The 26,886-nt window shown below is 41.5% G+C and overlaps 1 protein-coding gene across 1 annotated transcript in view; it reads right to left on the bottom strand.

Annotated features, from left to right (window-relative positions):
• T265_06848 (hypothetical protein) overlaps positions 1-26,624 on the bottom strand; it is a gene marked incomplete at both ends in the record, with an annotated part of 34,047 nt that extends 7,423 nt beyond the window's left edge. The window contains one exon of the mRNA XM_009172230.1: positions 25,928-26,624. Within this exon, the coding sequence (XP_009170494.1) occupies positions 25,928-26,624 (697 nt within the window). The remainder of the gene's footprint in view (positions 1-25,927) is intronic.
• Positions 26,625-26,886: the final 262 nt, after the last annotated feature.

Here is a 26,886-nt window from a genome sequence, read left to right as displayed (position 1 = left end):
GAATGTCAGTCTCTAAGGGCTAGTTACAATGAGAAAAATACGCACGTTTGCTACCAACAGTGAAATAAATTGCAAGAATGGATTTCAAAAAAAAATTAATCGGCTGTTTTTTTTCAAAAATTGCCTTAAAATCTAGTCAGCACGAAACAAGTGATCATCGGTAAGACTACCATTCAGTTACAATACTGGCCCATAGAGAATGTAGAGTTCTGAACTCCTCCATCGCATTGATATACATGAACCATGAAGAAAGCGTACTACTTTTAGGCAGATGTAGTGAAACTCTTCGATGTCAGAAAGATTATTCCACAGGTTACAGTGCAGAAGTACCAGCTGGGTTTCTCATGCATCGTTTAACAACAACCGCAGAATCCGGGTGCAGTATAATCCCAGTTTTAAAGCGTTCCAACACACATCGTCATGGGATAATTATTCCGTGAATACTGATGAACACGACACTCGTCCACTGTCTATGTCCAAGTATTTTTATTCTGAACAGCTTCATGCTAGAGCGAATTCAATCTGGACTTATCTTATGGTCGTTTTATAACTTGAGTGTTTTAGGCATCATCTTTTGGGGCAGAAGAAGTCTGCGGGATAACAGAACTATCATCAGCCTTGGGGATGATTTCCCTTGGGAAGATGTTAAGCAATCTGAGCATTTGGTGGGACATGGGGCGATTGTCTGCCATTCCCACCTGAGGAATGGAATCCAAAATGTTTCCGGCTGGATGACAAAAAAACTAAGCCAGGATGATTTTGGTGTGTATGTCCAAAAGCTGCTTCTGTCAGTGAAAAGTAACGTCCTTCTTAGATCAGACATGACTCAAAGCGAAGCACCTACTCAGCTGTCACGCGTTTAGCAAAATGAAGTCTCATTGTTAACAGTTCCGGTGGAATTGGCACACTTCGTTTTTGATATGAAAATCTTTATTCTAGACCAGAAAAACACTATTTTCAACCATAAAGGATAAGTGATAGCCCATGCTGTTGAATAATGGTCCATAGAGTTACTCAAAGAGGAGACTGCATTCCGGCAGCTTAGTTAAGCCGAAGACGCTATCCAAAGTTCCTGACGGATACCCGAGTAAGTGTAAGATCCATGTAAGATCTATCTCTTCATAGAAAACTAATCTATGAACATTGTTCTCCAAAGTCACTATAGAAGTTCATGTTTCTGAAGGTTTCGTTCCTAAGCTGCAGGAAACTTTAACGACGGTTCTCCCAGAGATTATCCTACCCTTCCAAGATAAAATAGGAGTTTCATCATCCATGACAAAATCCAAAAAAGTAACAGTCATGTATACTACGGAGCTTAAATCAGCTCACTTACGGCTTTCAAAATTCGTTCATCCTTCCCGATGAGTATTTACGTGGCGCGTAGTTACGTGGCGCAGTTTTCCTATGACAGTTTATGAAGTCGTTTTCAATTACAGTGTTAATTTTGCTAACATTTGATTGTTCTGAGTATTCTTGTACTGGTTACTGAAGTTAATGAGGAATAGTGGATCCAGAATACAACTAAACAATAAACGTAATCAAGGTTTATTTCACGTAGGAAGTTTTCCTGTCACAGTTTGGGCAGAAGCTGTTAAATTCACTGTCTCAGGAGAGACGAATATACCTTTTACATAAGTAATTGCAATACGATATTGATTGAAACCAAAACCGATAGCCGCAAGCAACTATCATCAAGCCGTGGTCGTCAGAATTTTTATGCGACGTTTCGTTGGTTTTACCATTTTAATTGCCTATAAAACTCATTGCGCGTAAAGGGTAAGAAAGTTGCCCGAAGCGGTGAGACAAGGAGAAAAAACCCGTTAGTCACTGTGGGGCGTAACCCGTTGGAATGGTACTTCAGACGTCATTCGGAAGATGCTTTGGTATTATGGTAGTAAAACCTTCTTCCTTAGAACACTCTATACGGTCTAAGGACCCTAGCGAACAGAAAGACCGAAAAAACTGCGTCTACCGAATTCCCCTTACAGAATGTCTAGCTACATACAGCAGCCACTCCACGCACCTGAGTCAAGCCATCATTTCAATTTCGACGGCACTCGTGTGCTCCAGACAGCATTCAAGTCGTACGTGGAACGGACGCGCTCTTTATCCCTAGAAATCAATACAACCGAACTGCATCAGACTTCGTGATGTAGCCAGCATCTCACCGGCCTGACATGGGCTTACCGCACCCCGTGATGGACGCTGTGACCAGAAATCAAGCTGGAATCTCAGCAATGACGTATCATAGCCAACACAAAAACGAACGGATGAAACTCCTGTCGGAAGTACACTCTAACATAGCCAACACAAAAACGAACGGATGAAAATCCTGCCGGAAATACAGACGGTCACACTCTAACAGATACGGGACTAAGAAGCAAACTCATGCTGGTCGCATCTGACAATCAAATGGTCTTAGGAACACGCCAATCAGATGGAAAACGCAAATAACGCTGGTGTTGGCCAGCGTGTAGTTGATTGTAAAATCCTTTGAAAAATGTTACTCGTGGCAATCGAAAAGTTGGATAATGAGATCTTATTGCAGCCCACTGCGTTTGGACTTTAAACTTTCCGTATTCAACTGCCCCCTCGAAATGTTGTACAGCATGCGTTCAAAAGAATTCAAGAATAACAGGAAATCACATAAAGTTCTTTGAAAAAACTTCTTTGAAAAAAACTTGGAGAAACAGAAATTTTTATCCGGTCAAACTTATTAGGGCGTCTGCTTCCACGTACAAATAAAATATTTGAAAATGGCCAGAGAATTTCAGTACCATTTTTACCCTATCTGTATTGGGTGGCAGAACCAGTAACACTAAAAAGGAGAATCACCAAAGCTTTTCTGGAATATTATTCATGCAAAGTGTTGAATCTTATAGGACTTCATATGGTCCAACACACACTTATTCACAGGACAAGGAGTTACTCTCAAGAAGAACCCAGAAAAATCCTATTTCTTCGAAACAATTTTTCTTACGAAAATATTGTTGCATGAGATAAAATCACACTGTTTACAAGTGAACTTTTACATTACAACCACGGGGCCAGTTACCCATCAGATAAGTTAGTTTATTTTAGGAGCTGGCTCGAAGCAATATTGAATCCTCATGACTGAAATAAGCGGCTATTGGGGACTGTCTGCCTCATGAGGTAACATGAGAAATTTTCAATCATAGATAAACTCCCTGGTCCTTCTTTGCAACTCTCAGAGGAAAGACGAAATTTGTAGCTTTTATTTTATGGAACCGACCGTAGTTTTTTGCCCTTCTTTGTATTCCGGAAAGAATCATGGTGTACCAGTTATCGGCTTCTTCTTGTGAGTACTAATCCATTTGGAAAATAAAGTATCATTAACGCATAGTCCGTTCGGTCCTCCTAAGTTCTGTAAGATTATGTGCGCATTATATGTCCTATAACTGAGTTTGTCCTGCAAGGTTAATGCAATAATACGTGTACGTAAACTACAACACTTATTTATGGTCACAACAGCATTCCCTTCACTTGTCATTTACCAGCCACTTTGACGCAAACATCACGGAATGGTCTCTTGTGCAGTCACCTTTGGTTTGTATGGTGAAATTTCCGCATCAACTCCCCCAAGGCAAAACAGACTAGTTACCAGGATATAACCACATAGCTTGAAGGCTTTGTAGGCAAGCGAGCGTGCGTGTATCTCACTGTTTCGTGTCACTGTCCGCTTAGTGCCCACACGTACGTAATCGGAAGTTGGAATAGTATTGTGCAATTAAGTTGTCCGGAAGCGCACACGCTCCACTGGCTGCTGCCAACGGATAAGATTGGTGCTGTTGAAGCAAAGGGAGACCTGGTGAGGCGAGGAAAGGAATACGGTTGTAACGGTGTAGTGGGTTTTGATACTCTACAGAAGGGTTGACGAAAGACAGTCTCATGCAAAAGGTGAACTAATAGGCTAAGACTTTGTTTTCAAAACGATGTCTCGCGGATGAAACAAGCGCTTTTTCCATTCTAATGGGCCCAACAATTCATTATAATTACGTGCAGTCCCTATTTTGAAATAAGTGTTGTTGAGTGACTAGATTGTTTTGTGTCCCAGGAACTATTTTTGTGACTTCAGCCTCATGACATCAGGGTCACGTGAAATTATATAATGGAAGTACTTCAGAGATAACGATAAATACGCTAGCCATTACGGTCTGTCGATTGCCTTCAATTTGATATAATTCTCCTAGCCGCATTGTTTTCCTCATCAACTAGAGGGAACTAGAGTAGGTGTAGTCAGCTTCGGCTAAAAATTGGTCCACCGCATAAAAACCGTTGGCATGCAGCCATGTGAACCTATCTGAGAACGTATAATAACAGGAGTATTAAATTACTGGCCACCATCCTCTGGAAAACCTTCCGTGAGGACCCAGTGAAATTTGATCAGCAAGTCATCATAGACATTGGCACAGAGAATCGAAGCTGGTACAAGGTAACATATATCCTCAACTGCGATTCTGTGATAATGATATCTTAGCCGATCGCTGCATGATGGGATCAGTGGGTGGGGGAATGCGCATCATCACATTGGGCATACGAGTATACAAAAACACTCCATTGATGTAACTCCCGCGTACAATCGCCAGCAGATGAATCCTGACAGAGCTACACATTTGTACAAAGTTTACAATGAATGCGTTCACAGGTGTCAATCAATTTTCAAAAAATTTGTCCACGGGAAGGCGCTCGCTCAGACAGGATGTGAAGCAATGGTAGTATCGCCAGAAGGTCTTACAGCGTTCATAATAGTCAAAGTCGATGTATAAAATTTAGAAAGACAAAAATCAATGGGGATTGTCAAGCACGGACGTGTTTAACAGATGTCTGCAGCAAACCAATGGAGTTGGAACAAGTGGTACCGTTACTTCTTAATAGTTTACGTTAGGAACCCAGGATACAGTACCCGTCATTTACAAGAAGATTCCATCTAAGCAACATCTGGACTAAAGAAACGTTCAAGACAATGTCTATATTTACTTTGACAAAGTGCCTCTCCGATATCAGAAAAAATCTCCCACCAGGCATTCAAGGAAGAAAAGACAAATACATTTTGAGACACAGGCACTGCTTGATGGGGTAGCAAGAGCTACCACAAGTTTATCAGCTTGTTGAAGCGTTGCCTAGTAATGTACGAATAAAATATACAGTCATATATATTATCCCTAAGGAAATCCTGCTCAAATAGTATATGCACCATTCGAAGTAAAATGAACACGATCATTTGATCCATGCTCAAGGGTTTATCACTTTTAATGAGAGGACATAGATAATTTTTTACTTTTTCGAACTGTCCCTAAATACCCCAGTTGTACGGAGCAACAGTATACCTATCCGTTGTGAAAGAATATTCGCTCACTGGTCGGAGAGGGACATAACAGATTGTACCATTCACAAGTTTCGTCTACCTGAGGCACTTCTTCTGGCTCGGGTGCTAAAAATGGCCTACTATGGAGGGCGTTTAACCTGTTCGAAAACTAATAGAATGTCCGTAACCAGAAACACATATCAAATGCACATCCCCGTCACTCTTGTTTGAGTAGTATATCAACTATTCTGCCGGGACTATTCCAAGTTCACAGGGCGGATAAAACCAGAACCTCGAGCTTCCGATTCGGTCGCCCTCAGTACACTGTGGTGCTGCATCAAGAAGGTTGGGTTCCCGGGGAAGCAGAACTCTTGAGGAAAACTAATGAGGGCGAATTTTGGGCAGATGTGGTTGTAACACAATAATTATGACACAGTATGTGAAACGGAATTCGAACGAAGCAGATCAGATGAAGGCCACAACAACTTAGGAGATTGGATAGATTTATTCGAATTTTGGGCAGATGTGGTTGTAACACAGTAATTATGACACGGTATGTTAAACAGAATTCGAACGGAGCAGATCAGAAACAACTTAGGAGATTGGATAGATTTATCTTCCATCCATATTTGGATGATGCAATGGTTACTGGAAATCCTCTCGGGCTTACGCCGATATCAGAGTTCACTTGCTTGTTTAACTTTTTCGATAAGAAATGTCAGTCTCCTTGTCGATAACTCACTCCACTTTCATTCACCTAAACAAAACGCTCAAGAAGTTTAATTATAGCTATCGGTTCTCAAGCTCATGTTGTTCGCTGTATGAATTCATTTATTAAAGTAATCAGTTAAGTGATAGTGTGGCGGTGATGCTACTGAAGTGGGAGGCATGCGAGTATTTTGTTCTCTTCTTGTAAATTCGCTTTGGGTCTCTTGAAAAGGGAGATCTGTTGTGGAGTCGCTTTGTAGCGTTTGCTTGGATTTGAGCGACAGCCAATGAATATCCAGTAAAGTTTAGGAAGCCGCGTTCAGGAAAAGATGGATGCTAAGTTTTTGTAAATAAGATGCAAATGAGAGTTTTGCTCCTCTGTCCAATAGTCTGTAACTGGTCAGTTGGCATTTTCTAATCAACGAATCCGTAGCGAAGGCCTTTTTTCTTTCAATAGTAGTAATGTTTATTTGACTTGAATGATAGATTAGAATAGTACAACCACCGCTTCAGAATTTGAGGGAACATCCAGGCTAAAATTTCAACCAGCTCCTGAAAACATGGACAGAAGCACTTATTATACTGTGAAATAAACTGCCCTTTGGGTTGTATATTCGTTAAAATTTGGATCTATGCTGGGGATTTGGGGTTTTCGTCAGGCCCTTGTCATTTGACCACGTGATCAAACGACTAATAAAGAAAGAAAATAACTTAATGTTTGGTCAACGATAGCTGTGAAAGGGGTTGGTGCTGAATGCGTGCGTTTGTAGAGGAGGGAGTGTGGTATGCAAGTTGAATGGTGTTTAAGACAGTACATTTTCATCTTAGATTATATTATAGTAAAGTACAGTGTAGTACAGTATAATGTGCACGTCTACACTGAGGTTTTGTCCATTTTGAATGCTATGCAGACCACAAGGGATGATGTTTGTCCGTAGCACAGACAGGTCTGTTTTATCTACCTTACTGGATAGCAGACTGGAACTGAAGTTTGGATGTACGTGACGTTGAAATCGGTTAGTTGCTTACTGTTCCTAAAAGACGAACGAGATCTTACCATCTCGGTCACTTGGTTTAACGAAGATTTGCCCAAGGCGAGTATTCTGGTCACTCTTCCGAAGCTCAAATTTCGTACTACGGACAAGTTTACTTCTAATGAAGGCTGCTGTAACAACAATTAGGAAAATAAAAGGAAATCCATTGCTCCATAGAGAGGTCGTTTTATTTCTTCATTACCCTCAGGTATTTGCTAACAGTAACTGGAAAATCTTTAGCTAACTTTGAAATCAGATCTATTGCGCTTCGTCAAAAGAAACAGAGAAAGAAGGTGCACTTCCTTTCTGTCTATCTATACTCTGACAAGTGCTGCTTTAGCAATGTTGATGCAGGCCCTCAAAAAATCTGCTCATCCGGTCGATAAGATAATGTGTCTCACGCAGAGCAGGGTGCTGTCAGCACTCTATGACCGAACGAACGTACAATGTGTTCCGCGTACTCGTACGTTTCTATCGTTTGACCATTTTACAGACGGCTGTTTACATGCGGGTTTTCAAGAAAACAACCCATCCGGGTAGTAGACCTGACGTTTGAGCAAGGTGAAGAATTAGTCAGTGGCAGCAGTAAATTAGCTTAATCCGTATCACAACTCCTGTTCGAGCACGCCCTCCCACTCCCGAAACACGAAACATTCTTCGTCTGCTAGCCGAAACGGACAGTTGGCTGGAGTGCAGTAACCATAGGACTGTTTGCCAGAAAATCACGTACAGCACAAAGCCCATGTGAGTTAAATGTCACACCAAATTGAGTTGAGTTGAATGTGTGCGAATTCCAGGTATTCTGTCTGCGGAAGGTTTCAACAGAAACACGAGAAGGAAAAGAAAACTATTCTATTACCGGTTATTTAGACTTTCAGAAGCAACATTCAGAGCCGATCTACAGAGAGTAAACAAAATGTCATTCTTCTGATATCTGTATCATTTTCACAGTTACTTGTTTTAATTTACATTTTCTGGCCTTGAGTTATTCTATCTAGCATGTTTTTTTTCCACCGTTTGGACGTTGGTATTATTTATAAAATTAGCGCCGTGCGATAATTACCCAAAATTTAAACACCTTTGCTCTGGTTCTGCTAGTATCTAAATATTCTCGGGTTGAACATCGAGGCTGTGTTTCTTATGGTGTTCCAGCGGACCAAAAATCAACGGCTTTCTCTCTCTTAACCGGAAACATTTGAGTTTGACCACTTGATAGTGGTTTTTCAGATTTCTCTCTCGGAGGAGGGAGACAGTTTTGTGACGATTGCACTTCGCGGAACTATTGGGTCCCGGAAGTAAAGCACGCGGCCATTGCTTTGCTGATTGTACTTCAGTAATGTCTTAGGAAGATCAGGTTTACCAGTTCCAACGTTCGTCACGTTAGCTCACTCCTTAATTTGTGTGACCTAGTCTTGAAAACAGATTTCCAACAGGTTCCCACACGATTGTGTACAGACTAATTGTGAATTTAATGGAATACTTGGGAACAGGATGGATATTGATCACATGAGGAAGCTGAACATCTCTTTGGAGGTTGCCACACACATCCAATCTTTGTGAATCATTGGTTCCCAAAGAACGACTGTCATGCACGCAAGCCACTGGGTCGCCATCATCCGAGAAAAGTAAGCAATGCCGACGAAGTTGATGTACTTATCACTACAACCTTTGAAGTCACGATTCAGAAGATAGGATACTGGAGATATTCAACGCCGCCCATAGCCTCTTAAATAAGAGTATCTATTAAACACCCGGCGAAACGAATTCCAGCAAGCATGATGTTTCACCTTGCATCGCATTCGAAGTGTCGCTTTTGGAGTAAAAACATAGGTGGTTCATCGCTTTAAACAAACGATGTATTGCACGTGGCCCGAAATGAGATTTCAGTCACAATGTTGTCTTGCATCCGGTTCAGGCTAACATGTATGTAACGTCTCGGCCACCCGCACCAACTATGAAGACAAACAGAAAATGCTGCGTTTGGGTCCAGAACCCTCCCGACACACGTACACCAACATGCAGGCAGCACACTACGCAAGCGCTGACACAAAACCACACATTAGGAATTGTTTGCTCTCTGAGTTTTCGTCGTTTGGACAAACGCAGATACGAATGGGTGCGTAGGCCATTGTGTTGCTATGCTTGCGCCAACATGTGTAGTAATGACCCAGTAACAGCACCAAATAGGCGATGGACTGACTGTCCATGCTTCTACAGAAGGAATCGGAAAACAAAGTGTTTGTGCGACAAGAACTGATGTTTGGCTCAGTGAGTTGTACAAACTGGTGGTGGTCACTTCGGCTCTTTTTTTCTCAATAGGAACTAAGTGTTACAATGGCGTTGTCCGGTGGCGAATGTAATGGCCTAAGTTCACCTAGTAAATCTCTTCGTCTGGTTCAACCGCGTTCAGGTGTAGCACTCTTCCGGTGCCTAGCTGCCATGCCACCCGAAGGAAGCACGATGGCTAGGATACTACCAGATTGCCCAAGCCTAGACAGGGGAAGTCGACAGGCGGAGGTGGGATTCGAACCACGGACCTTCCAGTCAATAAATTCCCGCTCTTACCACTTAGGCCATCTCGCCCCCTGGTTTAACCGAATAGTAGATGAAAGCAACTTTAACTGCTGATTCATAACTGTTAACTTGGAAACACAACAAGGTCTATGAATTGTTGTGGATTCTTTCGGATGGCTTAACTAGCTACTTTTATGAGATTTTGCGCAATTCCTGCTACTGAAAGGAAGAAGGCCTCCGCTGCGGAGTTATGTATCAGAGAAACATCACCTGAACAGCTACACCCTATTGGACATGGGAGCGAAACTCTCATATGTATCTTGTTTACAAAACTGAATATCCATCTTCTCCTTGAACGCGTCTCCCTGAACTTCCCCATATATTCATTGACTGTTACTCTAATGCAAGCAACTACTACAAAGTGACTCCACAAATTCCGTAATATATCTCTTTTTTCACTGCACGCGAAGCGGATTTACGAGAAGACGCTACTCGCATGCCCCATCAGTAGTATCCACCGTTATACTCAACTTGTCCCGTGTAGTTGCGGTCAGAACGTGACACTGCAAACACTGGCAAGAACGGGAGAATCACCGCAGATCATAGGTGTATAGTTATCTGCCATGGATGAAACGTTCACCTAACGGGATATCTATGTCATTAAAAACTTCCATTTAAAGTGAAAAACTACACTACAAGGAATACCTCTTGATAGATTTATAATTTGAATATAAACCGCTGAAGTGGTGTATTTACGTTCTCCGTTAACTTTCTCTATGGACTAGCTTATGGTTACTGGATTAGCGGCTGACTAATGAGCAAAATCGTTTTGTTAACATCCGATGGTTCGATTCTTCCAAGGATATCGAATGCTGCGGCTGCTTGTTTTGTAATGACGAAATGAAAGTCATTTAAAGTGAAAACTGAATCCGAGGTAACGCCCATATACACCGTGTTCTTGGGCTAGATCTTGTCTGCCAATACTTTCCACACAGTCATGTGTTGATTGGCGATGCGCGGCCGCTCCTGATTGGTCGCTCGCATACTTCGGTGACGTGAACGCCCTAGCTAAAATCGTTTCTGTCCACTGTGCTTTATGGACTGGATGAAGTAAAATAGTAACCAACGTTTTTAACATTGTTCTAGACTGTAGTGAGCTACCGTTCACTGTTCCTTCTTACGTACAGCTCACGTACTGACGAATGTCGTGTGGACTTTGTAGGGAACAGAGAAGTCGCAGCGCTGTCACACCGCTGACCTGTTCCCCTGTTTTCTGGCCCGAATGAGTCAATCAGTAGCTGGCCCAGCTTTGGACACATATGACTGTTTTGATTGGGTACACGGATTAAAAACAAGAGGTGTGGTTCAGATTTCATGTCCCCAATCGAATCACAAGGTCAGCTGTGTTTGGACAGTGTTTTTGTACGTTTTCGTTGGTGTCAGCCCACAGAAATGTATCCACACATCAATCGCCGTCATTGTGGTGTAGAAACGGGGAGCCGATTTCCTCAGGGAACAAAGAAAGCCAAAGTCACTCACCAACAACCAGGACTTGTCTAGCATAAAAAAAATTAGCGAACTTAACAGTTGTTTTAAGGTAAAATAGTAGTCGAATTCAGAGAAGCTCATTAGGTTAGCCCAACGGGATACCGATTTACCGAGGATGAGAGCAAGCCCTGTCAGCAATTAAGGCGATAAGTGACTGGGATTCTCACGTAGTTATTCCAAGGCCCCATTATCCCTGACAGCACAAACTCCAGTAGCGATTAATACATTAGGTAATGTTAGCAGGCCCTAAATCACTCGCTAAGTTTGCCAGAACCAACAGAAGCACAGCTGCTCCCAAGCCCACCTTATTCCGTAAGAGCTTTTGTTGCCAAGGCATAGATCATATTGAGGCGGTTGATTTTGAGTGCGATTACCTGCATAAGATCTTTGCTTTCCGTTAGCCTTTCCACAGACTCGTTTTGTTTCCTTCTGTGGCCGACCAAGAGAAAAATAAGCCACAAGACATTTGTTAAGGTCACAGGAAATTTATCTGCCATATTGCACGGATCATTTCATTCCATCCAAGGGGAACAAATCCCAATAACCGGTTTGTTGAAATCGGCTTTTATGCACACCATCTCAGGTAGTCTTGTTTCAGTTCACTACACATGTCTCTTCCGTGCGCGAAATAGATGAAGCAAGTGTAGACTGAATCATAGCTTGTAAAGGTCAAACTAAAACAACGCACAAAGGTCAACAAACCTCACACGGTAGTCCTTTCTTGTGAACTTTAGGCCAGATGTCGCCCGGGCAAGTGAGCTATGCCTGCTGTGAAGGTCAGGCAACAACAAGTAAATAGGTTTGAAATATGGGTAATGTCCCGTAGTACTAAGTTTACGCATTATTCTCCATGGACTTTATCATTTACCAGCATTTTGAATTAAAAATAGTACTTAAATACTGTACAGAAGAAAACAGATAATGAGTGATCCTAACTTAAATGCATTACAGAATGGAGAAGCTGCGTCCCTTTAGTTAGGATATTCTGCACTATTTGACCGCCTTTCTGTCGTTTGCGTGCATCAGTGTGGGATTTCGCCATTCGTGAACAATTATTAGAGATGAGCAACACTGACATTAGTTTCTTTTACTGCTCTTTCTTTTTTCATGCATCTGTGGATTCTATGGCCTGTTCCGATCGCCTAGGGAAACAAACAGTGAATCTACTTGCCGCCGGAAATTAGTACGGTAGTTAAATCACTGCATTGCTTATCTCTGTATCTGCGTTGTCTGTAGTTGCGATGCGATTTGATAAGAGGATGACCTTGATGAAACCTACACGAAAAATCTTCTTGCGTTCGTTTCCGGCCTTGAGGTTTAAGGATCTTCACTTGTGAGACAAAACAATGAGTTTCTGACACCAGCTATTCAGACAAGGGCCGATAGGAAACCTAACTCATCCTCCTCGCAAACCGATCACTTGGTTAATGACTCGCAAACTTTTTCAGTAGTTTATTGCTTCGTCACTCAAATGGTAGTCCATTCATGTGTCTAGGCCTGTAGCCGTTGATTCACCACTTGAATAGGGGTTTGATATTTCCACACAAAACACGCTGTGAATATGTGGTATGAGGGCGGATTCACCCTCCCATCATGTGTAGGTACTAATGTCCAATAAGAAAAGTGCTCTGAAGTTTCAATTCGCTATGGTCAGATAATTGAATGCTCAACAGAGAGTTTGAATTACATCATAAAAAATTTAATATCTGATCGAGTTGTCTTGAAAGTAATGAATAGGTGCATTCGCTTGCAAAGTATTTCCAACCTATAGCTTAGGGCGGACACTGAAACAAGCCAACACCTCGCATGATCAATATGAATTCACTAATCACTGTTATTTACTCCCTTCGTGCCAAAACAAAACAGATCGATAGGATACAGCATCAGCAAACGCACAGAAACCTTGATGACAGGTTTTGTTACGTATGTGTAAAACGTTCTGCCAGATTACTTGAGTTTTTTAAGCAATAGATCAAGATAAGCAAAGCAGATTGGCTTAGATGTATAATTTTTTTAATTTGAGCACCCCTTTTGGTGTTTGCACTCTATTTACCCCCAAACCAGCTTAGGTTTAAATAAGAAAGCATCTATCTAAAGCTGAATTTCTGACGACAGTTGATACACAAGGTCATGGGAATCTTTGCATTACATTGCTGATAAGAGTCACATATTTTGGCATAATCATAGGAATAACACAATAGGAACTCAAAGCATCTTCGTTTACGTAATAAGAAACCAGTAATAACGTCCCGTTTATGCTGTCCTAACCAGGTGCAAAACGTTGGCAGTTTTACAGGCGCAGGTGTGTGTCCAGGGTAATTAACCTATCCTTTAAAATGACAATTTTGACCCTCTCCAGAAAAAAACTTAAAAAAAAACAGAATTTTTAGATTTCAGGCGAACTCTGTAATCATGAAACTATTCTAGTCGCAAGAAAGTCGAAAAAGCGGAAGGTAATTTCAAGCCCACGATATTTTCTTTAGGTCAACGACCTGTTTAGTTAGGCGCAATGTGTATGAAAGAATCTAATTATGGAAAACAAAGACGATGTATGTATCCAGCTTGCTCGTCTTTGGTAAACTTCCTAGAACCAGTGAAAGGATACGTCCATGGTCCAATAACGCGCGCTTTACATAGAGGAAAATGTTGGTCGCCCAGGTAGGGTAGATGGTCGTTGGTTGATTCTCTGAGTTGGGCAGTTTGATTGAAACGTTTCATCACCAATCGAGGTGACATCATCAGTGCGTTGTCATGAAGCGTATTGGAGCGTACCCATTGGACGGTGGTTGATCGTTGAGTAGTGTGGCGTGCATGATAATATACGTGCTGCCAGCCAGGGCGAAGCTTCAATCAACTAACCAAGCCGGGCAATCGAGTTGTCCAGCTCAGCAAAAAAAAACCAGCGATCATTATTTTACATGCCTGTCTACCTTACCTTCTCTTACCATATTTTAACAAACCTATGTAACACTTGCGATCATGCGTGGGTCGGAATATGTTTCTGGTTGCTCGCATCCCTAGTTTATCCCAGTTCAGAGGTGGAATAACTTTTACTTCACCTAAGCGTCACATCCACTAAATTGCGAGACATTCCTGGTGATGTGTTTTCAAACTTCTGAGCAGGAAATGACTGCGCTGGAAATTTCTGTCCTCTTCTACCCGGTCGCTCGATTATTTTATTCTTTGTCTTTCAGAAAAATTCCCGAGTTATTTAAGAACCAGTTCCAAAGGCTATCTCATAGGTACGTGACGAATACCACTCCAAGAAATCAAATGCACTCCGGCAACTTCTTAAGGGAATAGATCCTCAAATTAGGCCAGCGACTGAGTGAGCTTCTTCGTTTTTTTCCTTCAACAGTTGCCACTTGTTTCGTGCCGGCTGATCTGCCATCGAGTCCCTTAGACTTGGAAGGAAGTTATAGGGATGTCTGTTATGGAATTTTGCGTATTACACAACCTTGAGCTTATTCGCATAGATTTTGCGGAAGCACTGCGTGACTTTCGAAGACACACTCTGGTACGTTTGTGATCACCCATAGTACAGCAATGTTGTGATCCAAGGTCTCAATTGCCACACTGCATAGACAAAAGACATTGAGCCCAACAAATACGGGAAATATGGTCTAACAACCGCACCCTGTTCGAAATTCCGCTTTAGGAAAGTCAGCTAATGCATCCTCGAAAGTGGAACTTTTATGTCATATGGAAAGCACCTCCAAGATAGCAGCTTCCAAAAGTTACACCGAAAACCCGATTAGACTGATAAGCAGGCATATCGTAGATGACTAGGAATTCTGTTCTAAAGCTTGTTAAGTTTTTTCCAGAACTCTTCTGATGGAGATGATTTATCGTTTCCTAGCTTTTAGCAGCATCATATTACCCTACTTTAACAACGCCTTGGCCAAATAATCACAAAAAATCACCCCTATCAGACCAGGTATTATGAGCCTCACTTCATGAACTCAGGACTTAAATAAAACGTATCATGAACGCGACACTCTGGAATAGACCTGAAACACCAAGAGTTCAATAAGTAGATTCAAGTTTCCAGACCATCAGTGGTGGGCATGATTTTGCTCTCACGCCGTTTGTACTTAAAATTCTTATATCAAAACCTCTTTTTAAGAACTATTGAAATTCCTACCAAAAGAGGAGCATAACGCTGAATGTTTCTCCAGAGTTAGCTCCAAGTTAAGGGCTACTTGTTGGCGGTCATGAGCAGTTGTTGAACCTAATACCTCCCAGGTAAAAAACGCCATTTATCTGTAGTAATCCTCAACGGGAATAATAAATAGTAACTCGGTGAGAAGAGTCTTTATAGATTTATCGCAGTATTTTTTTAGTCCATCAAAATAAGCTACTGACGGTATATTTAAGTCACAACCATTTGTATTTACCGTTGGTGTTGGGTCTGATACAATTAAATCATGGCCGTGAACAAGTTGGAAGATAGTTTGGGAATCGTCCCAAGAGGCTAACTTATGTTGTTCGCAACCCGTTGCCTTAAGTTGAGTCATCATCCATTTTTACAGCTGCCTAAAATGCCATCAGGTGACAGACGAATCGACGACTTTGTAATGGAGTTTTTTCATCGCATAATTGATAGATCTTTTGATCTCAGGCCCCAGTAGCTCCTTTATCCCTTTATTTATTGACCATGAATGAACTCCGGACTCCTGTTATATTGGTATAATCCTAGATAACTAGTGACAAATTCTAGTTGCAGATAGTTTGGACATCCTTGCTTTCATAAAGAATCTAACTTCCTATACGACAAAACTTTCCAAACAGCCGAACAAACGCTCGCTAATAACGGACACTGCAATAGCTCCGGAAGGAGGAAAATATGATACGTGAACTTTTTTGGTGTAACTTGCTTTTGATACTGATACAACTTTCTAGATTACCCTAGTGTGTGTCTCCTCGGCTACTCTACATTTGATGAGTACCTTTTTCATACATAAACGTCAACAAGACTGACCAGAATAAATAAATTCAGGTCCACCCCCTCATCGGAGGCGACCATTCAGGACACAAGTGAATGAGAACATTGCACATTGTGTGACTGTGATCGAAATGATGATGATGGGGTCAAATGGAATGAAGTTCTCTTTTTCATTACCATCGTAATAACAGAGTTTCAAAATGAAAGAATGAAAGGAGTATCAGAGTTTCTTTTATCTTGGCCGCAGGTAATTTTCTGAAGGTTATAAGCAATAAATCTATTCAGAATAAAGTCCTGCATTTCTAGATATCACTAGGCGAGCGAGGTAGTAAAACAAGTAGTAATCACATGTTGTCAACCCCAGCAGTGAAGCGTATGTCTAGTGTTTTCTGGTACTCGCATTTGATGTGAGTGTTAACCGGACAGTCCTAGCTAGCAAAAGACAAACTTTGATTCCTGACCAACGAATCATTTTCGAGAATTGGTGATGGCTTCAGCGCAAGGGCTACATTGTTTTACGGCGTAAACATGACTGAAGAGCCCATGAACCGAGAGTGAAATGGGTCAGTAAAAAGCACGTTTGGACTGAGTAACAACAAGTGGTGATATTAGGATGTACGTTGGTAGTATTGTTTTTAAATTGGCTCCAATATCACGTGGCCTAAGCCTGGACTGTGGTCATCAGAGATTTCACCTACCCTCAGGATTGCTGACGGCTCTACAGTAAACTTATGGGTAGTTTCTTTCATGAAAATATGCTGCCATATCTGACTATCAAGGCAACTACAACATGTGGTGGCCTTCGATCAACATCTTCAGCTGAGGAATATCACGAACGAGAGGTTCAGCTGGAAGTCACGTGAGCCTCCTGTGAAAACCAAGCTGATATGCAAATGAGTGTATTGGTTGAACTGTGAAAAGTTGTTTACTGTCGAGCATAACCCAAGGACTTATATTGCTAATGTGGGCCGATTGACTGAACTTCCAGACATTGTACTTCCGGTTTCCCACCGCTTGGAGAACAGCAGGTGGGTGAAGTCCCAGGATCCAGTTCCTGGTGTATAGAGAAATTTGTTTGAAAGTTACATTCGACCTCATATTACCGTTCGATGTAGTTGAAACGGATGCTTGATGGTACGCACATAAAACGCTTCTAAATGACCTAGTAATTGTAGAACGATAGAGCTGTTCACTGTCTAAAGGAGAACGAAATTGATATTTACATAGACGGATACCATTAAATTTCCGGTTTCACGTATTTTGGCGTGAACAATGACTCAAGAATTAAATTAATGAGGAGTTCTGTCCGAAATAAAAAGTGTAAAGTTGACTTGAGTGAGGTGACTTTAGTTCTACTCCCAAATAGCCCTTAATACCAATTAGCAGTAAATGAACACCAGTCATTCTCTAAATATACATTTCCATTGGGCTGACCGGCCAATTCTTTGGGATAATTTGCAAAAAATCAGGTTTTTCAGTGGAAAAAATAACAATAAAAACTGTTTATTTTTTTACTTTATTTAAAATGAAAATGCTTCGGCGCTTAATTTTTCCGAGTTTTTTTATTAGCTAACTACTTCGACCGTCGACAGAAGTTGGCTTTACTGAGAGTCAACCTGCTTCCTGACAACCGGAATGGATTGAACAAAACAGATTGAAAGTTGACAGGTCTCACGTTCAGAAAACATTTCAAGGTACTTTAGCCTTGCCGGTGTTGCACTCCGCATCCAATGCAATGATGAAAACAAACTCAACTTCCCCATCTTTAAAAGTCCTTCAGATAGATCGCATAGACTTGGTGCTACTCCTCGACTGGTCACACAAACTGTTCCCATTCAGGAAACTGGTATCAGGTTTCCTTTGAAAATATGTTGGTTACTATCGCACACACAAACCTATGACTTCACATAGATGTGTGAAAGACAAAACCACACTTGGAACTGTTAAAGAAATCACGGTGCTGAGTTACGTAGCTAAAACCTAAATGTGAAATTGCTGGAATGAGGACCTCACTGAATCAAAATGACTTCGATCTGTCATGAATACAGCGACTAGTTTATGCACCCCTGAGCTTCAGTCTTTCCTGTCTAATTTAAAACGATGTGAAAATTAATTGCCACCAGGTACCAGAAATTTTCCAAGGTACGCGGTTATGACTATCGTTTGAACAAACAGGTAAGTAAGTATGCTAAGCCAAGTAAGTATGCTAAATTCAGCATTTCAAGCGATTTTCAGATTCGGCATCAAAAAAAAACAGAGCGATACGTTTCATATCCCACATATCAGGTTTGTCTAATTTGGTGACAGTTTGTTGGAGCTCCGGGCTTACGGCGTACCGGATTCCTTTCACTCATTCTAGCGTTATATCCTTACTTACTCATTCCATTCAGTCTCTGGTTTTGTTCTCACCTCACATCGAATAAAGGTGATTCGTAACGCAAAGGTCGCTTAGTAAACGAGTTTGCCAAAAGCCATTGAAGATGACGCACAGCCTGACTGCGGAGAAACAGTTGCTTTTGTTGGTTCTATTACCATTGGTCGTGTCAATACTGAGTACTCTTACTTAACCCTCCGATTCCAACCCGATAAACAGTTCGCATCCAAATGCGGGGCATTCTGCTAGTTCATGGTGCAAAAGTATCCCGTAGTGAAGGCCTTTTTGACCTTTAGTTTGTTCTTCTAAACTCAAGGATGATGAAGGCACTGGGGGGAGCTATGTATTTCAACCGAGCTGGTGGACTCAATTAGTCACTTTTCTCTGAAATAAATGGACCAATTGGGAAAATCTTTCGAGCGAGCTGCTCCCGGAAAATACATGTGACAAAGTGAAGTACAATAGTCATTTCAGTTATTAATTTTTCTAATGAATACACTATATCTGATTTAAGGGAAACTTTCATCTGAAGATATCCTGGATAAACAAGCTTTGCAGTCTTTTTTCCAATGCAAATCCGCCTAATTTTGGTACGAGAAAGACTCAGTCACCACAATGTAACACCCGTCAACAAAATATCTTTGCGCGAGGGATTCCCTTTGTGACTTCCATCTTCTTTCGCTCTGTAGCTGAGACAAAGCCGGTCACATCCTACGGCGGAGGCAGGACGATTTTTGACGGCTCATCTGCGTCGGTGTTTGGTTCATTTTACAGCAAATGAAGAATAGAATTGATTGATTGGCTATTGCTGCCGGTTATGACACCAGTGATGGATGCTGACGTGCGTGGGTTTACTGTTCTCAGGAATGAACTGAGCGTTAGGTGAGAATTTAATAATCATTACCGACCATCCAAACGTACGTGGAATAATGTGTGTAGGGGCTAAATGATCTAAATTCTACGCGCAACGGGATGGATAATATCTGAGAGTTTTCAGGGAACAGAGTGATTCCAGAAATATTTGGACCAGTTACTAGTCCTGTGTGACTCACCACTTGTGGCCAAATGTTCATCCGCAATTCTTGACAGTCGTCCCAGTTGATGTGGTACATTATAGTGGCCAGAACATTCAGAGTTCAAATTCTTATCTAACAACCATTTGGTTTTACTCGGCGCCTCCTGATAAACATTCCACCGTGTAGGAATTAATTGCAACGTGCCCTTGTAGGAGGGTCTTTCCAAACAAAGTAACTTTTGAAATAACCATAAGAAAATCCGGTAGAATACCATACCTACTGGAGTGACCAAATCTATAGAAATCCTAGGAGGCATACTACAATTCACCTTGTGGCTCATCATCCAAACACTGTTTTCCTACGAAAATTGAAGGTGGTAATTAGCGCTCTTTTCGTTACTGAATTGTCGATATTACTCAGTTCAGTGATTATGAAGTTCGTCTTTTTTCAGGTACTGACCTAATGGAGGCGCTGCAACACTGAACCAGGAACCTCGTCATATTATTTACATTCGTAATAGTCTTAATATGATGTACTTCACTGGCACCCACTTCCGTATTTGTTTGTTACGTCGGACTATTTTAAGATACCCCAATCCAGGAAGTCCACGTTACCGACGGTTTGCACTGAGTCCCCTAAGAGGCCGACTTGATAAAGTTGACCCAGTGGAAGCCTGATGTCATAAGGCCTGTTACGTACAGAACTGAGCAGTTCTCAATACATTAGCGTATTCAAACGATGGTGAGGTGTCACCCAAACTGTCAAGACACAGTTGGCTATGCCGTGTTTCTATGAAGGAGTACCCTTCAAGACACTGACGATAAAGTAATTTAACTGACATACTGGAAAGGATTACCAAACTTGACAACTATTTAGTTTGCTATCTAATCGTAGCAACAGAGCACTGCAAGAGGATTCGCACAACTGAACACTAGACGAATGCACTGAATAGGTGTCTGTCGATAAACCAAGTTTTATACAACATCACGTTTGTCAAAGTTCGTTGATGAATTTCCCTCAGGCTTCTAATCTGCCGTGTGAAGTAGAGCGAAATCAATCTAGGATTTCCGCCGAATAAGTCTGCCGCTATGTATAACTTGTCAGATGGAGAAGTTTCTCCAATAAATCATGACGACTAGTAATAATTCTGACGCTCCTACCACCATGCATAACGTTTCTTACGGACGTGTAATATCAAGATGATTAATCGAATCAGCAGACCATCATAGAATCTGGTCGTTAAATAGCTTGTGCTCAGCTGTCTGCTCCTGTAGTGGTAAGTACCTGTTTACGTGTCGAGTCCTTGAGTTTAGGTTAACTAATACGCGATGCATCTGTGAACGTAGTTTGTGTGACAAGTGTTAGTCGCATGCGAACTGTGTGTATTCACCTTCTAGGCCTGTTTTGTGCAGTGCCTCCGCCATTCCTACGACCTAAAATCGCCAAACGGTGCTAATGAGAACTTAACACAATAACCTAGTTTCTTCCAACTCGGCTGTTTCCAATGTTCAGTGATCGTTGACCGAATGCTGACGGTGATTCTGTCTTGCTGTTTGCCCGATGTACTATGTGAGGCATCCGAATGCTGACGGTGATTCTGTCTTGCTTGCCCGATGTACTATGTGAGGCGTTCTGCAAAACTGAGTTGACGAGAATGTATTGCGATGCCGCCGTTCGCCAAAATTGTTTTGTCTGGTGAGACATCTTTCAACGTCCCTAATAGTGTGTGTAATATTTTGGTGACTAAGAAGACCAGTTTTGTAGACCTTGGAAACGATTTGGTATATTGGCCATCAGCACGTTCATAGAGCCCAAGGAGTAATCAGAGTTGCATCCCAATTTTCGTGAACATTTATTCACATCCACGCTCTGATTTGATTGCGCGAGTCTTTATGTGGGTTACCAGTGGTGGTCGAACTATTGCGTTCGCTACTCCTGCCAGATGTAATTTTTCAGTTATTGTTCACAATTTTTTCTAATATTCGTGGCACCTGGGTTTTGAAATCCCAATTCATCTTACCTCGTTTTTATCCACTTTGCCATGCCATCAAAACTGTGTGAGTTCGTATCATCAGTATTGAACACTGATATCGTGTTGTCAATGATGTTGATGATGATGATTCCTGTCGGTGCTCAATTTTTTACTAAAATTACTTCCAAAAAAACAGGAAAGAAAGCATTTTTCAAGCCGATGAGCACATTACAAAACACCTGTGTCATTCCCCCATTGAGCTCCTTTGTTGTGGTGTACCGTAAACCATTTTATCTCTGCAAATTTCAACGTCTTAAAGTCATCCTGTCAACCTGCATTCAACAATTCAGCGGTTCAATAAACAAGTTACCATTCACTTTCTGCACTGTTCTCACCCTACATACGGTTCGTGAACAGCGTGATCCTGTGCATCTCTTGGAGTTATTTTCGTGGTTTTTGCTTTTGTTTGTCTTGGCACATGCTGACAGCTAAATCTCCAGAAGACTAAAACATCTAACTCATCTACTTCGTTTATCTTATTTATTTAAAGCTGTTGTTATGAACCTCCTGTTTGTCAGTCATTAATATATTGATCACCGCGTGATGCAAAAGCATACAGCCCTGTGTCCGGTAAAACTAAAAAATAGATATTCTTGTCTTTTAGAAACCCGACGTTCCGGTCACGTATTTGCGACAGGCTGATTTCCTCGCAGTATGAGGACCAAAACGATGAGTATACAGGCGCGTTATGTACACACATAAGTACTTCACCGGAGAACCAGTGTTTTCCAAAAATAAAGATTGTCTTCAAGAGGGAGCAACTTCATTTTTTCTTTAGATTTATCGTTTTCAATTTATTTGGCGTTTCTGGTCAAACAAAGGGTTGATCAAACCACAGTCTTGTTCCGGTTTACTTGGTGTACCGATTATTAGGAAATTTAAATTCTTCACCCTAACTTGCTCTTCATACTCAAAACTACGACACAGAAGGTAGATAATTCCTCATCTATGTTGATCTCCTGACGCTTTGAATGGTATCCTGGATATGTAAGTTCAAGACTGAGGAGTTGGTCTGTGAGGGTATATGAAGCGCGAAATGGAGTGCATAAAATTCAGCTTGTTGACAGTCCTGCAGAGGAATGAATAGAAGCAGGTGGCATTTCAGCTTCCCAAATACGATGGGATGGATTACATATTGAAGTAAAATGTCATGCACAACGAATATTCTGGAAGATGGCAATGATGGCTGCTCAAACACAACATCAGAAGAATAGCTTGAAGTATTATTAGATAAGGTAACTTGAGGGTATGGCTGGCCAGTGTACAAGTGCAGCACAATCAAACGTCACCTCCAGCTATGAAAGATTTTATCAGCGTATTGTTAGTGTAAGGGGATTTCATGATTTCCAATCGCGATTTTGTTCTCGAAGTTAAGAGAATTTATGTTGTAGGTTGTTGAGAATCATCAAAAGTGCGTATCTCACGAAATCCAGGATGTTTCAAATGCGCGAGTCGCGCAACTAGAGATGATTCCCAATAAGGATGAAACAGCTGAAAAGTGCTCCTTGGCTAGCCAACACGAACTGACTTCACTTGCAGGACGAAATCTCCGTTGATTATTTGGTTTTCATTTGTTATTCTAGTGTGTCCTCAACAATTAATACCCCCCAATAGGCTGTACCTACATCAGCGCGACGATTTGGCTGGCACTGCGTTTAGTTAAAATTATTTACTTTTTGACGATGGAAAGGACAGCCTCGATGAATTAAATTAACAAAAATGAAAGCCTTTAAATCAGTTGGAAAATTTTTGGGACCAATTGGATAGTAATCGTTTCAGAGACTGACGCAAGACTGACCGAGTCGACTAGGCATAAGAAATCTCATGGGTTGGTTCCCTTACTGCCTTAAAACCCAATCAACCTGCTTACTTACTCAGTTGGCCCTACAAAGCTTTTGTTCCAAAAGTGAAACCTTGCCCAACAATAAATCCACCGATTGTTTACCACACCTCTGTGAAAAAATGAAAGCTTCTTATGTTATCAGACTAAAACCGCCTGCCAGTCCTCATGTTGGGAGAGTAATATGGGCCATTCTCGACCATAGTTTATTATTCTTACTGGATGAATACGAAGACAGCACCACGGAAATATAAATATCACAGTTTTTATTCGAATTTCGGGTGCTAAACGTGGAACGGTGAGCAAATAAACGCACAAAAACTCGCCACTACTACTTGAATATAACTCCATAGCAAATTTTACTTGGTCATGTTTAGGAGAGTGGCAAATGTGGATACTATCCAATCCAACCCAGGTAATCGGGAATAACAGTCAAAAACAGATGTTTGCTACGTTGTACAAAATGATCTCAGTCAGGATATGTAACAGCATAGGGTTTCGTGCGTATCATACAGGTTGATGAAGCCACCCAAAGGTATTTAACCGGCTGGAACCATATGAAGGATAGAGTAAACGATACTACTATAAATACTCACTTTCTGAAACAGCAATATTCCCCCCAAAACAGATGAATAGTCTGAAACATTTATATCTTTGTAATGTATACTCATAAGTGAATAGTCTGAAACATTTATATCTTTGTAATGTACTACTCATAAGGTTGCTGAAAATCCGTCGACAGCTCACGACCGGTTTCACCCTTTATGGGATTCATCTGAAACATTCAGCCTGAAATATTCATACGCGACGATCAAATATACACAACGCAAGCTTGTCCAAAGGCCCATTTCTTAACCGCAACAAACAGAATAAAGTGTCTAATCGTATGTAACTTCGTGCAACCAAAATTCAAGCGGTCCTGAAGACCTCTACTTCAAGCCCCGGTAAAGCTCCTCATTAAAAAATATATTTTGTTTGTTTTCACGAACCACCCGTGAAATGAACCTTGATCCGAAAAACACTCATTAAGGTGTCACGGGTGTTACCTCCAGACTTCTCGGTGAAAAGGGAGATTCAGTTCGAATAATGTGTGAACCAAGACTGTGTAGTGTGGCCAACGGCTAAATTTCAGACATTGAATTATCCATAGAATGGATATAGAGATCGTAACTCAACACCGATCGTACCAATGAACTCTACCACGGAGATTTTGGTTAGATGCAGTATTCATGCCGCAAACCTAATTTGTATAAATCAATATGGTTGTAATCCGTATAATAAGCACCAAAGAGTGTAAATTGTTTTACTGTAGGTAGGAGCAGCGCGATGAGAGCAACGTTCTAGAATTTCAATTTCCTTTGTAAGACCTTCATGTAGGATCACCGCATCAGTGTCAGATAATACGTGAGATTTGGAGAAAAACCCCAGGAATATTCACTTCTGCTTGGTTCCTTGAAGTGATTTCCATAGAGGTAAACAACTGTGACACAATTTGCTGCTCATGTACAAGACAGGCGAACAAGTGTTAAACGATGACAAATTATTGACTAAACTCGTTTAAACTGCTGTACAGAGGGTTCTGCGCTGAGAAGTGATGTTGTTTGCTTCATGGACCATCACGTTTGAGCGGCTTAAAAAACGGTGTTTTTCATTGCAAAGGACATGGTGCGCAAAACCTACATAAGAGAGGTTACCTGAAGAAAGGGCTACCTGAAAAAAATCGACCGGTGAACAATCCACTGTTCAGACACTTTAAAATTTAGATTGGTGCCGTCGCTACCCCCTATTCTACTTGAGGTTTAAAGAGTTCCTGGTCTTTTACTAACACTAGTGTCATTTATAAGCTGTGAAAAGTATTCCGTTTGAAATAAAAATTCTCTGTTGTTCAAGTATACTCGAGTCAGTTTGAGTTGACTAAAGCTCAAGGAAGTTGATGCTGTAAAACATAGAGTCACAAATTGTTAAATTTCATTTTCTTCTGCCTGCTCTCTGAGAACTTAGCCACGAACTTACCCCTGGAATTCCTTGGGTCATGATTCACTCTTATAAACAATTGCGCTGATCACCAAAGTTTGAATGGTACCGTGCACTGTTGTGTGCAACCACATTTAGAATGTTGGATTGTAAACACCAAATGAACACTAAACGAGGCGCAACAAGTTAATGAATTTACAACTTAATCGTGCTCTGCGGGTGACCTCATATGATACTCTCGTACCTTGGTTGTCTATCCTTTGAACCCCTTTCCCCCTGCGCCTGCGTTTTAAGGGTCTCTGACTGAACATCCATCACCTTGTGAAAAACGAAACGGATCAATCCGTTCGTGATGTTCAGCACCTGAGAGAAGAGTACGCCTCCGAAACTTATCAGCAGCCAGTATAATAGCAACAAACGGATAAACAGAATTCAATCTTGCAAGGTGCAATAGAGCTTTTGTACGTTTCAAGCTCATCTTTCTTACAGCAGTCCAGCTTGTCGAAATCACCTTCGAAAGACTAAACTACTGATGTCTTTATTCCCATATTTCAGATCATACTTTTCTTTATCCATATTATTAATATGAAAAGACTTTTGACAGAGCAAAACTTACGTGGATGGATAGCTTCATGGCGCAACTGCTCCGTTTCTATCAAACAAACCGGGAATAGGAGGATATATACAATCACGACGTAGAGAACCGATGAAAACGGGCGAAACTTGTCAGCCAGTTTGCGGTAAAATGTTCCTCTCCTCCTCTTCAATATCAGTTTGTTGAGTTCTTCATCTTCAAAAGACCCAGCACGCGTGGACTTCTGTCCCGCAGGATGATCCAAAGAATTGCCAGCAGAACCAGAGACGGAGGACTTCCACGCACCCTGAAGTGGTTCACATGAGGACAGACATTTGTGCAAATGCATTACATCCCGACCAAGGATGACCGAATCATTAGCCAAGTGACCAGTGCGGCTGGTCGTGGCATAAACCAGCACCGGTAGTAGGCTCAGGGCGATAATCATTGCAGAAAGTTGAACGTTCAGGGTGAAGATATCATTCCAACCACCACCGAAACGGGGATGGTAGGCTTGAGCTTTGACCTCTCCATATCTCCAAATTGCATTAACTATGAGCCACAGGACTGTCCCTGTGGTGAACAGTGCGTGCCACACATCAAACAGACTTGTACAGTTAGTTCCAAGACCTGTTCTTGTCAGCCATCTGTTAGTGCACGTTGACTTTGGGCTGGGAAGTGTTGCCCAAAGCTGTCGACGTGAGGTGTAAAAAGCAGGATGTCTGGGGCTGTTAGACATTTTGCACAAGGTTTAAAAAATCATCGAATCCCAATGGAGGACACGATTAGTCCCACTGATTGCGTGAACAATCGCATCCCCTCGAAAATCAACGTAAACTACATGCGTTGGCTACAATTTCTAATAGCCCGGCATTCTTCTCGTGTATATGTTTACTTGTCATGTAGTCGGGCGTGCAAACAGCTGCTTGACCCTCGGTCCATTCAGCCAATCGGATTCACTTATTTGACTGAGTCACAATTGCTCGTGCCCTGATTGGCCA

Source organism: Opisthorchis viverrini (assembly GCF_000715545.1).
Source record: "Opisthorchis viverrini unplaced genomic scaffold opera_v5_148, whole genome shotgun sequence".
NCBI lineage: Eukaryota > Metazoa > Platyhelminthes > Trematoda > Opisthorchiida > Opisthorchiidae > Opisthorchis > Opisthorchis viverrini.
Note: the sequence above shows the minus strand (reverse complement) of the source record. Positions and strands in the feature narration are given on the sequence as shown.